Genomic DNA, 15161 nt, shown 5'->3' with positions numbered 1-15161 from the left:
GTGCAAAATTGTCTTCGTGCAATTTTGTTCCCTCGTGCAATTTATTTTTTGTGTAAAAGTATCTTCGTGCAAAATCGACCCTTCATGAAATTTTGTCTTCGTGCAATTTAGTCCCTTCGTGCAATTTAATCCCCTCGTACAATTTAGTCTTCGTGAAGTTTTACCCGTTCCCATCACATCACAATAGACCGCAAACAACACAACTATCACATTAAAGTTGTTTTATAGTATAAATAATTTTTTGACGCATTCTATAAAAGACGTAGCATTGATTTAAAACTTAATAAATGTTTTTACAATCTCAAAAAAAAAAATTAAATTATATTGAATATAGTTCAAAAAAAATAATTATACACTTAAATTATTCTTAGACAAATCATTGGCTTTTTATGTAACTTAAAAACTTTAAGTTTGATTAATATAAATTAGTTTTAAATTCGAAACTTTCAAAAAAAAACCGAGTTTTTCTTCATATAGTATTGAATATATTTTAACAATCAGTATAACCATAACCTTGAACTTGAAAAATTTTGAAAATTAAGCATAGACCAACTAGTAGTTTACAAATACCTATAAGTTATAACTGTTGTCCACAACACTATAAAACTACAATTATCAAATATCTATTGTTTAGTAATTCAAGAAATCAACCTTTGACCCAATTCTAAATAAGACACATATTTCTTAGAGTCGTCATACGTTTACATAAATGTCTTTGCAAATTAAAAGTAAACGTTTGAAAACCATCAATCTAAGTAGCACATTTTAATGTTTTCTATCTACTTATTTGTATCGTTGCGATATACTGTGGTTTGATAGTTGTATCATTGCTGTAATATATAATTTAGAACGTTTACAATCAGTGGTGTATATAACGCATATATTTCTAAGCAGAAATTAGCGAATAGTGATAAAATAATATGAAATGAATTGCTCTCTTGTAATTTTAATTAAATCTATTTTTCTTAAAGAATGTTTGTTCAGCTCACTACTCTCTGTATTAATAACTATTTGTTTTCTACCGTTAATTTGTATTAGTCACGTTATTATTCATCCACCACTGGTGAACTTAATAATACACTAAGATACAGGGACATGTACTAAGCGAGATAGCTTGCCTTTTATTAAGCTAACGCAAAATTAAGAAAAAAATCAAGTATTAGGTTTTGATCATACAGCAAGTTCTTATATGTTCGAGACTACAAAAAAAATTATTATTTAAATTAAATGTATTCAAAAATGATTTTTGTGTTATGTTAGAAAATCACGAATGGTTCATAATAATAAAAACTGTTTGATTTAACTTTTTGTAATATGTTAGTTATTTTGTTAAATTTTATAGGGGAAATTGCTAGAAAAATTTTTAGTGTTCAAGTAAAATTGTAGCCGAAAAAGTTTGAGAATACATAAGCTCGTTATAACTTATCGCAGAAAAAATAAAAAATTAAAAGAAAATTTTACTAAAACTTTGACTTTACGATGGTACCTTTAAATTGGCGAACATCGACCGCATTTACCACATACATGTGTGAATGTAAGACAAAACGAGAAAGTGCTTAGTTTTTTATGTGTTCACACGCTAGTATAAACAAATACTTTAAACAAAAGTTTTGAAAACATCACTAATAATAATTATTACGTGAAACAATTAAAAAAATTGTAATAAAAATCTTAATCAAAAACAAGAAAAAATTCTTAATTTTTAATTCAGAGAATAAAAAATTATAGATAAAAAAGCACAACTATAACTAACCTTTTTAACTAATCTAAAACTTAAATCAACATTATAATGTGAAGCATTTAGGAAAAGGTGGTTTTGTTTCAGTAAAAAAAAAACAGTATTTAAATTCTTTTCATCACATATAATAGTAGATAAATATCACATTCTAGCAGATCGCAACAATACAACTATGACATCACAGAAGTTTGGAATTATTAAACTATTAAATCACAGTAGATTACAATGGTGCAACTATCACATCACAGTAGATAACAACAATACAACTACTACATCACAGTAGATGGCAATGTTACAACTATCACATCACAGTAGATGGCAATTTTACAACTATCACACCTCAGTAGATGGCAATGTTACAACTAACACATCACAGTAGATGGCAATGTTACAACTACCACATCACAGTAGATGGCAATGTTACAACTAATTTATCACAGTACATAGCAATGTTAAAACTATCAAACCACAGTAGACATCAATGTTACAACTACCACATCACAGTAGATGGCAATGTTACAACTATCACATTACAGTAAATGGCAATGTTATAACTATCACATAACAGTAGACGGCAATGTTATATTTATCACATCACAGTAGATGGCAATCTTACAACTATCACATCACAGTAGAGTGCGACAGCACAACTACCATCTCACAGTAGATCACAATGGTACAACTGTTTTATCACAGTAGATGGCAATGATACAATTATAAAATCACAGTAGATTTCAACAATACAACTATCACATCACAGTACATTGAAACAATACAACTATCACATCACAGTAAATTGTAACAATACAACTATCACATCACAGTAGATCGCAATACACTTATCATATCAAAGTAGATTGCATCAATACAACTATCACATCACAGTAGATCGCAATACACTTATCATATCAATGTAGATTGCATCAATATAACTATCGTATGTTTTATAAACTTAAAATCAACTTTTGACACGATTCTACAAAAGACGTAGCATTGATTTAAAACTTAACGTGTATCATTACAATCTCTAAAATAAAATTTAAAGTAAATTGAATTGAGTCAAAAAAGAAATCTAACAGTTAAACTAGTGTTTGACAAATCATTGGCTTTTAATAAAAGATAAAAATACTGTTTTAATTACATTTACTTTAATTTAATTCTAAAACTATTTGGAAAATTCCAAGTTTTTCTTCATGTAGTATTGAACATACTGCAATAACTGGTATAATCATAGCCTTATACTTAAAAAAAATTCAAAACTACGCATAGACCAACTGTTAGTCAAAAAATATTTATAACTGTTTTCCGCAACAATATGGAGCTCCAATTATAACACCTCTGTTTTTTAATTATTAAAGAATTCACATTTTGACGCAACTCTTTAAAAGATCCAGCACTTTTTAGATTTGTCATACGTTTACATAAATGTTTTTCCTAAATGTATTTGCCAATTTAAAGTAACCGTTTGAAAGCCATCACTCTGACTATCATTTTTAACAATTTTTATCCACGTTTCTGTATCGTTGCAATCTACTGTGATATGATAGTTGTATCGCTGCAATCTACTGTGATGTGATAGTTGAATTGTTGCAATCTACTGTGATGTGATAGTTGTATTGCTGCAATCTACTGTGATGTGATAGTTGTATTGTTGCAATCTACTGTGATGTGATAGTTGTATCGCTGCAATCTACTGTGATGTGATAGTTGTATTGTTGCAATCTACTGTGATGTGATAGTTGTATCGCTGCAATCTACTGTGATGTGATAGTTGTATTGTTGCAATCTACTGTGATGTGATAGTTGTATTGTTGCAATCTACTGCGATGTGGAAGTTGTATGGTTGCAATCTACTGTGAATTGGTAGTTGTATTGTTGCAATCTACTGTGATGTGGTAGTTGTATTGTTGCAATCTACTGTGATGTGGTAGTTGTATTGTTGCGATCTACTGTGATGTGATAGTTGTATTGTTGCAATCTACTGTGATATGGTAGTTGTATTGTTGCAATCTACTGTGATGTGATAGTTGTATTGTTGCAATCTACTGTGATATGGTAGTTGTATTGTTGCAATCTACTGTGATGTTATAGTTGTATCGACTCAATATACTGTTTCGAGATAGTTGAAGATTCTTAATGTAGAAGACAACTGTTATTTGATAGTTGCAGACAACTGTTAAGTGACAGTTTTAGACTACATAATGTTACAGACAACTGAGATCAATTGTCTCTTTCAAATTGTTCCTTTAGATAGTTACAAAAGCAAGTATTTGACCTTTTTTTTTAACTTTATAACGTTACAGTTGATTTTCAGGTCACTTTAAGCAATAAAAGTACACTAAGCATTTGTTATTTGTTACTTTAAGTTGTTGTTTATAATAGTTCCGATATTTTAAATATGTTGAATTTAAAATAATTTTTCAGTTTGTTTTCTTGTTTACTTATCTTACAAGTTTTTGATTTCTTAACTTGTGTTAAAACTGAGTAGTTTTGATACAGAAATTTAAAAACAGTTAGAAATGCAGTCTAATAATAAATTCCTTTTTACTTTAAACTACTATAGGTATTTTGAGAAAGTTATTAAAAAACATAGTAGACCCTATTGTACAACAAGAAGTATGCCAATTAGTAGGCCTATGCAAAGTCTTGAAAAATTATAAGTTTAATGTTTTTATTCATAGATAGTTATTGTACGTTTTAGATCTAGACTAAATGAAGAAAAATTTATAAAATCGGTTTATAAAATAGGTTTTAAATAAAAATTTTAATAAGATTAGAATTTTTATGTTAAACTAAAAATTCACTATTTCTTAAATGCGAATTAAAAATCTCATGGTATTTTTTGCATTGTGTGATTTTTTTTTTATTTAATGTTAGGTACTGTCAGAAAATATGTTACGTGGTTAATTAAATTTTAACAAAAAAAAAAGTTCAAGAAAACATAAATCTGTTACTTTTTTCAAACAAAAATGAAAAATATTACAAAATGTTACTTAGAGTTTAGCCTTTCCCAAGGAACCTTCAAATTGCTTAAGATCAACTAACTTTAGGAGATATATATGTAAACGCAAAAAAAACTAAAGAAAGTACTGTGTCTTTTGTAGAGTTGCTTAAAAGGTTGATTTCTTAAACTTTGCAACAGCTGTGAAATTAGTTGCAGACTCCGTAATGTTACGGTTTACTGTTATGACTACTTGGACTCATATTTAGTTCATACTCTTGTGACATTTTAACCTTATACCTTTTCAAAGCTCTTTGTGACTTATTGGGACTTTTAATTAGTGTACATAATAAATATTGGTACTGTTTTTTTTTTAATTTAGTCTTATATTTAATGATAAAATTTTTCAAATCTACTGTTAATGGAAATGCACTATACAATTAAAATGCCTTAATTTTTTGTCACTTATTAGTTTACTTTAAAAAAAGATTTGCTACAAACAGTAGCAACTAGGAACCCTTGTATAAGTCAAGTTTATTAGTTTTATTTGCAAAATATTTCAATGACTTAATAAAATTTTTTGAAGTAATGCTTTAATTAGAACTAATTAGGAGAAATAATTAGGTCTTTTATCCAACTTCATTTCAAACTACAGAGCTTGCTTTTGATAAAAAAAAACCGTCACAATAACAACACAATAAATAGTTTTAATGTAGATTACCATCGTAATATTAAAGTTTTAGTTTAAAGTTATTTTTTTACGTTTATACAAGGAGAAAAAGTAAAAAATATTTTTCTTGTAAGGTTTAAGTTCAACTTATCTATTGCTAGGTAAAAGTACTACTTGTTTATTTGTAGATTTCCTAAACTATAGTCAAAATACCTCCTTAAAAATAGCTATGGCCCCTCCACTAATATTTTTCATAAAATCACCATTAAAACCGCTTAAGACCCTTTTTTGGTCTTCATCATCAACTTCAGAATATCTAGTTTAAGTTCAAATTCTGTCTTTGTGGCTCCTTCTTTTACGGCTTGTGGCACTCTATTTTTTTTTTTGAAAATATCTAGAACAAGTTTCAAAACTACCATTAAAAAGGCATGAGGTTTTTTTTTGCTGTTCATCATAAACTCCAGAGTATCAAGTATAAGTTTCTTATTATGACCTAATGGCCCCTTTGCCGCTCATTGCCCACTTAATTTTAGTAATGGACACCCTGTTTTGAACTGTAAGTTTTTTTTTTTTCTTTAACACAGTACCATTTTTATTTTTTTCAAGTTTAGCCTAATATCTTTTTGCATGTTTGTATTAAAAAAATTACAAACTATTTTTATCATCTGAGAATTTTGTTTGATTTATTTCAAACAAGTGAAACATTGTTTTAACAATAAAATTTAAATTGATTTATCTCCTTATTATTAAGTCGAAAACTTTTATTGTGATCTTTAAAGTAAAAAGTACGCAAAAGTTTAATTTAGCAGAATGAATTTCTCTGCACAAGCAGTACACAAACTTTTGAAAATTAGCACAGTAAAAATATAAAGTAAATAGTTAAGATAAAATATTGTTGTATTTATGCTGTTTTATTAATTCCGTTTGGTAATTTTTAAAATAAAAAGCAAGTTTCTTAAAACTCTGACAGCTTCATTAATGTTTTTAAAATCTCCAGTTCAATATATAAGTTCAAACTACACTTGAAATGGTTTAAAGCTGCATCTTATGTTTACAATGCGTCATTATTTTCCAAAATTCCTTATATTTGTATGCTGTTTTTATAGACGTTAGTTGGGGAGGCACTAGCCTTTTTTAAGCAAGATAAAAATTGCTTTGTACGATAAAAATTGCTTTGAAAGAAAGCAGTTACAAATTAATAGAAAAATTTAGAAAACGAAGTACTTTATTGTAATATAAACTAAGCATTAGTAGTACTTGTAGAAAAATATTATAATAGTTTGTTAAACTATAGGATATTACTGTATAAAGTATAAATTTAAAAATTTATAACAAAGTTTGATATTAAATATTTTATTGTTTTTAAGTTCCTATTTTGGTATTTCACTAAATACTTTTTTTGTTAACTAAAAACAATTAAAAAACATTACTGTAGCGAAAACTGTTTAATACATTAAATTTTATACATCAGTTTACACACCAATTTTTCTTTTGTGTGTTTTGAGGCTTAATTGAAAGATTCAATCAGCATAAAAACTTCGTTGCTCTTGATTTGTGCTGTTGTTTTTAAACTGACAGCATTTTACCAGAATTTTAAAAACAGAACAATATCTTGGGTTTAAAAGAAAACTACTGATGTAGTTTTCTTAACAAAATATTTGTTTATTCAAACTCAAAACATTCATAAATTATAAATATAAATATTTTTGTTTAGTCAATATATTAGACTAGTTTTTTTAAAAGTGTGCATAGTATTTTTACCCTGCAACAGCAATGAAACTTAATTTTTATTTGTTTAAAACTTGAAAAGTAAAACTCATAAACTATTCAAAATACTAATATACACTTAAAACTAAGGATTTTTTTGGCAAGAGCACGATGAACAACAGGAATATTAACTAATCTTGGTAAAAAGGCATTAATTAATACTGATTTAAAAAAGCAAGTATAACTTAAAACTAATACACTTATATATATATATATATATAAAATTAAGAAAGTAGTACATTAATAGATACTAATGTCGAAGTTAAGTTATCAAAAAATATTACTATTTTTGGCTAATTATTTGTAAAATTGTTTGTGTTTTAAGTTGGTATTCAAGCGTAAAAATATCAAAATAAAAATAACTTCTAAATATGGTAAACTTGTTTAACATAATAAACCAATGAAGTAACGATAGCTTTTTAAAATACATAAAATACTAATTCGATAGATAAACAAGTTAAAATGGTGTTAACAATTCATTAAATTAGCTTTATATGTATGGTAAACAAGTATAACATACTAAATACCTAAAAAAGCAGTTACAATAAATTTAAGAAATATGATATACATAATTTTATTTAATCAACAAATTCTATAAAAATTACAAGTTTAGGAATATTAAATAAAACTTAATAAGATGTTATTACTAATTAACAAACATTGCATGTCAAACTAAATATAATAAAGCAAAATTTTAAAGAAACTAAAAGTAAATTAAAATAATTGTTTTAATATTCTGCATAACAAAAAGTAAGTTGCTCTTATTAAATTAATGTTTATATACTAAACCTAATTTAAAATGAAAAAGCTGTGGGAAACTACAAAAAAAGTAAGAAATATAACTGTACAGGAATATCAATTTTTTTTTTTGAAAAGCCTTTAGTTTTTCTAGTATTTAAACTGTTATTTATGAAGTAAAGAAAATATTTATAACTAGGTTTAAATAAAAAATCATGAGTTTTACAACAATGTATTATACAGTTTCTTAAGAAAAATAAAAGAGAACATATTTTAATTAAACAATAACTTAAAATAATTTGTATTTTAGAATATGAGTTATCTAGTTTGTGCTTACTATTTATATAAACACAAAGTATTTCTAGTCAACTTAAAGAATTTCAAACTATAAGTAATTAAAAAATTTTAAGGAGCAAAAGTGTAAAAACATTATTTTATACTTAACTTTCTACTAAATATTTAACTTATAAGCAAGCAAAAATAATGTATTAAATATGATTTAAAGCAAGTTTTAAACAGCGCAATTTTATTATCAGTACAAAATAGTGTAGTTTAACAACTAAAAATTGAAACATTACAAGGAACCAAACTCTAGAAATCAAAAAATATTTAAATCTAGCTTTTTCAAAAACTACCTCTTAAACTAACACCCAAGTGACATTACTGTTGTCACTTGTTATTTTAACTATTTTCTATTACTTGTTAATGCATCAAACGTTCATTCTGTGCGGGTGTTGCTGCAGCTTATCAGGCAGCTTGTTCTTGCACAGGAGCACGTACAACACGTTCACCTTCATCTTGACAGCCAGCATGTCCAGGTCCAATTCATCGTGGTTGCAAGCCCACAAGTCCTCGTACATCTTGCTGCATTCCGCGTCGCACTGCTGCAATGCGAACTTCTTGCTGCAATCCGCACCGTTCTGCTGCAATGCGTTACTGCGATTCTGGTCACGTGCTGATGGGTTCTTGTTTCGCTTGTGCAACGCCTTTGCGCACTTTCGCACCTTTGAAAATTTATATATTTGAAATTTCGTTTCTAAAGTAGCGTTTTTAAAGTTTCAAATTGGTTTGTTTTCAAGAAAATAATTAAACTTATAACAGATTGAATTTTTTTACAGAAAATGACAAAATGTTAACAGTGAAAAGTTATTATAAATCAAAAATAACAACAAAATAACCTGATTGCCACAGTTGCCTTGTCCAATCAACAAAACTCCGTCAACATTTTCTTTTTTCAGTTTGTTGTTGGCGAACCCCACGCACTGATTAATAAAAATAATAGTAAGTTGGTGAGAACGACCTAATAAGCTACATAGGTTGCGTTTTACATATATTTGTTGTATATGTAAAACAGGTTTAAAAGACAGCTTGGTTATTTTTTGACTTAAAAAACTTAAAACTTGGAAAAGTTCTTAGCAAACTCCGCGCACTTAATATCAAACTAATTTTATTTGATTTGGAAACTAAGTTGATAAATTTTTGGAATTTTTAAACAGTCTGTCTAAAACAATTTTTTATAAAAACAATTTTTAATAAAACTTCTGTATAAAAAGTCTGAACTTTGTATACAAAAATTATTAAGACTTTTTATAGCTTTAATACTAGAAATAGTCTAAATTTTTGATTATCAGCTTTTTTAAAAACAATAACTCAATTATTAAAAAATATATCAATAAACACTTGTGCACACAATTTAAGAAATAATGAATTTGAAACTCATTAATTCTTTCTTATCAAGGTAAATATTTTATTTAACAACAAACCCTTTAATTCATATTTAACAATATTAAGGTAAACCTTTAAATAAAATCTCACTTCCCTAAATTAAATGTTTAAAAAGCTTTATAATGAGATTAAATACTTATGTTGTTTTTCTACTAAAATATTTACAAAAAAGAAACTGTAAGTTGTAATAAAATGTTATACTAATGCTTCCCTAAAAATGTATGCTTGATTTTGCATGTAAGAATATGTGTTGCATATATAATTTAAAACGTTTATTTTTTATAATATAAGTAATAAACCATTTCAAATGGATAGCTTTCAAATTTGGACAAGCTTACAAAATTTTACGATGGCTAGAAAATTGCACAAAGACACTTTTGCAGGAGGGGACATTTTTGCACAAGTTCTTTTTTTTTTAAACTTATTTTTTGTTATTATTTCTGTTACTCTGACCCTTGGTTGGTAGTTTTTTTTTAAATAATTAAATTATTATTTTTTAATTACTATTTTAATAGTTATTTTTATTATCTCTGTTATCCCTAACCCTTACCCGCGGTAAGTAATTTTTTTTTGTTTCCTTATCAATTTATTTTAAATTTTTTTTTATATATATATAATTGTTGTTTTTATACTCTTCTGCAAAATGACCCCCTTGCAAAATTGTTATTTAGTAATTTTGTCCCTTTGTGCAAAAGTATCTTTGTGCAATTTTGTGTCCTCGTGCAATTTAGTCCCTTAGTGTAATTTTAACCGTTTCCATTTAAATTACTTAAAACCGATTTGAGATAGTATACTATTTATTAATAAGTACAAAAAAACTATTGTTATGAATTATTTACATTTTATTTTTATAGAAATGAAAACACATATGTCTAAATACATATAATTTTAAAACAATAAACAAATTAGGCTTTTATTTGCTACATAGGTGAAAGGTAAAAAAAATAGTAAATTTTTTATCACAATGCATATATTGATTTTTATAGCCAGTATATTATATTATCTTAATAAACAAAAGACACTGTGATTTCAAATATTAAAAGTTTATCAAAGATTTTCATAGTACTGTTTTCTGTTTTTCTCATTATAAATTTTAGCTACAACAATTTATTAGGATTTACAAAAAATAAGTTTAAAAAAGCTGTGCATTTTCAAACTTTTGATTCATTAAAAAAATATTCAAGTTATACATAAACTTTATTGCACGGAGATCCACTACTTTTTATCGTAAGCATAACATTTTATGCTTTTAGTTATACAATCTTATTTAAAAGCTTATATCCATATAAGCAGGTTTGCTGAAAGTTTTTGAGAAATTTCTTGCAGCTTTTTGAAAGTTGTCTATAATTACTAAAAAAATAAGTTTTAAGTATAAAACTGTCTTAAGGCCATAGGGGGTAAAACACTTTTTTTTTACAACAATTAACTTTGGCTTTTATATGAACGCTTTAATTACAAACTATAAGCCAGTTTTTATAGAATTCAAAAATATCATTTAAGGCCATAGGGGGGGGGGGGAGGTAAACCATGTTTTTTACAAGTTGATCTTATTTTATAGAGTTTTTTCTAAGCTTCAAGATGCTTTTTATTGTTTTAAAAAAATCAAATTATTTTTTGAGATATGACCAGTCAAAGTAGGGCCGCATAATAGGTATGGGAAGGGAAAAGTAAAATAGCAAAAAAAGACTATTTCATTTAAAATCTATCTCCTCCTACATTTTTCAAGCAATATTCTGCAAACTTTCACAGTCTAATCTTTATATAATAACAAAAAAACGTTACTTGGAATAAAAAAAAATTTTGTAAAAATATGTTTTTTTTGAAAAAAAATAACACTTTTTTTTTTTAAATTTTTGTGATAAAATTTTTATTTTTGTAAACTACTAAAATTCTAAAGTAACATTTTTTCCTTTTATTATAAGGAACGTTTCCTGAAAATTTGAAGAAGATTGCTTGAAAAATGAAGGAGGAGATAGATTTTTGGTGAATTTTAAAATTTCTGAGAAAATTGACCTCAAAAAATTTGCGGTCCATACGTTTATATTGGAAAATTTTTACAAAAAATTAAATATCACAAAAGTTAAATGATATTTTTGAATTCTTTAAACACTGGCTTAAAGTTTGTACTTTAAAATTTCATATAAAAGCCAAAGTTAATTTTAGTAAAAAAAAATGTTGGACCCCCCCTATGGCCTTAACTTTTGAGATTTTTTTTTAAAGTTTTCAATACAAAAGTATGGACCAAGAATTTTTTGGGGGCAGTTTTCTCTGAAATTTTGAAAATCACTACAAATCTATCTCCTCCTTCATTTTTCAAGCAATTTTCTTCAAATTTTCAGAAAATGTTTCTTACATTACAAGAAAAAAACTTTACTTATGAATTTTGATAATTTGAAAAAATAAAATTTTTATGACAAAAAAAATAATTTACTTAATTTTTTTCAAATTAACTAGTAAAATTTTTTTGTTATTGTATAAAGATAAAACTGTTAAAGTTTGAAGAAGATTGCTTGAAAAATGTAGGAGGAGATAGATTTTAAACATAATAGTCTTTTTTTGCTGTTTTAGTTTTCCTTTGCCATGGGTAACCTATTATGCAGCCTGACTTTGACTTGTCATATCTCAAAAGTTAATTTGAAATTTTAAAACCATAAAAAGCATCTTAAAGCTTAAAAAAAATTCTATAAAATAAAATCAATTTGTAAAAAACATGGCTTACAATGGCCTTAATAAGTATAACAACATTGAAATGATAGTGTAAAACTACTTTAAATGTGTTTTTTAATAAAAAACAAAATACATATTTTATCTAAATGACAAATATTTTGTGTCAAATCAAAATTTCATTACTTAAAATATAAACATTGTTTTATAATCCAGGTTTTTCCAGGTGTTTAATAGATTTTTGTTCAAAATTTCAGATTTTGTTCAAAAATTTTCAAATTCCAGGATTCCAGGTTTTTTTACAAACATGCACAACCTTAACTGTTTGTTTAACTTTTTAAATAATGTTAAAAAAACTTGTATGTACTGTTATATGCAGGTTATTCATTAGTAATGTATGAATACGTATCAAATGTTTAGTTAAGTTCATGTTTTGTGATTTATAAATTAAGCAATGCTCTAGTCATACTCGACATAATTTTGTTTATTTTTTTTTGCTTAATGTTTTAAAATATTTACCAAAATCATATAAATTAACACATTGATACAACTATAAATATATAGAAAGTACTTTACACAGTAGTAGATTGTTAACACTTTATCACATTATAAATAAAAAAAATTGACAAGCTTATAACACATATTAACAACCAAATAATAAATGAATGAGATGGTGACATCTTTGTTTACTTATAAAATTTGCAAGTATTTTTTTTATAACTACAACAGTTTAAAACATAATATTATTATTAAGTACAAAACATAAGTACAATAATGTGTATAAAAGTACAACAGCTAAGTCTGTGGGGCCAATTGATACATTTTAAAAACTATTTCATTAAACAGGGTTGCTATTATTTGAGGCAAAAAAAAAAAGTCAGTATGACTAAAAACTATTCTGAGTTACATTTGACTAATCTGAGTGGATAGAAAACTTGAAAAAATGTATGTTTGAGCTAAAATAATAAAAAAGATAATAAAGCTTAAATATCTTGATACACAAAATTAATTTTATTAGGACTTAAACATAAATTAAAAAAAATCAAAGTCTAAAAAAACAAGCCTTAGTAAAATTAAGGGCATAGGGGGGGTAAACACCTTTTTTTGGCTTTTGATCTTATTTTATATAGTTTTTACTAAGCTACAAGATGCTTTTTACAGATTTAAAAAATTCAAAATAATTTTTGAGATGTAGCCGGTCAAAGTCGGAGCCAACAATAGGTTCCTTACGGGAGGCGCAAACTAAAACAGCAAAAATAGACTATTTCAATAAAAATCTATCTTCTCCTACGTTTTTTGAAATAACTACCTCAAACTTTCAGGAAATGTTCCTTGATACATTTAGAAAATTCTTATGGAAGGAATTTTGAAAAAAATAAAAATTAAAAATTTTATATTAAAAATAAACAAAAAAACAGTTTCTTTTTGTTTTTGTGTTATTAAATTTTTATTTTTTAATTTTTTTTAAATTCTGTTCCTACAGAATTTTCTAAATACTGCAAGGAACATTTCCTAAAAGTTTGAGGTAGTTATCTCAAAAAACGTAGGAGAAGATAAATTTTTAGTGATTTCTAGTTATTTGCGGTTTTAGTTTGTGCCTCCCATAAGGATCCTATTGTTGCCTCTGACTTTGACCGGCAGTATAGTAAAAAATATTTTGAATTTTTTAAATCTGTAAAAAGCATCTTGTAGCTTAGTAAAAACTATATAAAATTAGATCAAAAACCAAAAAAAGGTGTTTACCCCCCCTATGCCCTTAAACAAACTAGCCGGCGTTTTGAAAAAAAAAAACAAGTATGACTTAGTCTGAGTTTTAAAAAAAGTTCAAACTAGCCTAAGTTTATCAAAAAAACTTTTTGATATTTTTATTCCAAGTAGGCTCAAGTTAAAGATAAAATTAATAGATTACATATAAGGACTAATAAATTTTTTGGTAAAATAAAATAACAAGCCCAAGTCAGCCAACTTTTTTTTATAAAACGTTCGAATTGGTCTGAGTTGGACTGAGTATTTCAAAACTTTAACTAGTCTGGGATATTCTGAGTATTGTCATAAAATAAAACAGTTACTTACAGCTTGATAATTGCAGATTAATTTTTCAGTTGTAATAACACTACTTTTTTAAGATAAAATATTTTCTTTATTATCGTTTTGAATAAATTTTCAGCTTGTCATGCTCAACCTGGTTATATAAAAACTAAAACATTTTAGTTTGTACATCTATTTTACTGAAGACAATTAAATATAGTTTGTATATAAAACTTCAAACTTTAAGATACCTTGTAGTATTGTTTTTTAACTATCTAAAAAAAATAAAATGGCTCATATACTTTATAAAGAAAAATAAATTGAATAATATAGTAGCACTTGCTATCAAATACATTCTGTGTCCGATGACAAAAAATTTACCACAAAACTTTTCTGGTTCATACATCTCTGTGACACATTTTAAAATAATTTTACAGCTCTCATATATTTAGCAAAGTCAATAATAATACACATAAAAAAAAAACTAAACAGTTGTGCTATTTCAGATTTTTAAAGCCAATTACCAACCAAACACCAACCTTATTAATAATGCTTCTTGAAGATATTTTAACTTCAACAATGTTGACATTGTCAAGTAACCCTTCAAAGGGTGAAACAACTTCATGCTCAACTGTGCCTATTTTTGTGTAGTTCTCCATTTATTACTTACAATAAACTTAAAAAACTAATGAAAAAATATATCTAAAATAGAAAATGTTACTATGATTTTGTGTAAATTTATTTACTTATTTATAATTGAGTTTTCTGTTTAGGAAAAACTATCATATTTATTACTTCAAAAGAGTTTTAAAAATGTTTGTAATTTGATATGAAACATATTTGTTTAAAAATATTTAATGACAATTTTCTGCTAAACTATTTATTTTAAC

The 15161-nt window shown here is 26.0% G+C and overlaps 1 protein-coding gene across 1 annotated transcript; it reads right to left on the bottom strand.

Annotated features, from left to right (window-relative positions):
- Window positions 1–8564: 8564 nt before the first annotated feature.
- Window positions 8565–14930, bottom strand: LOC145846189 (uncharacterized). The gene is made up of 3 exons (XM_082953104.1): window positions 14811–14930; window positions 9033–9116; window positions 8565–8858 (listed from the first exon to the last, which is right to left on the bottom strand). The coding sequence occupies exons 1-3, from the start codon at window positions 14928–14930 to the stop codon at window positions 8565–8567; spliced, it is 498 nt and encodes a 165-aa protein (XP_082809230.1).
- Window positions 14931–15161: the final 231 nt, after the last annotated feature.

Source organism: Thalia democratica, unplaced genomic scaffold (genome assembly GCF_965202585.1).
Source record: "Thalia democratica unplaced genomic scaffold, ktThaDemo2.hap1.1 HAP1_SCAFFOLD_315, whole genome shotgun sequence".
Lineage (NCBI taxonomy): Eukaryota > Metazoa > Chordata > Thaliacea > Salpida > Salpidae > Thalia > Thalia democratica.
Note: the sequence above shows the minus strand (reverse complement) of the source record. Positions and strands in the feature narration are given on the sequence as shown.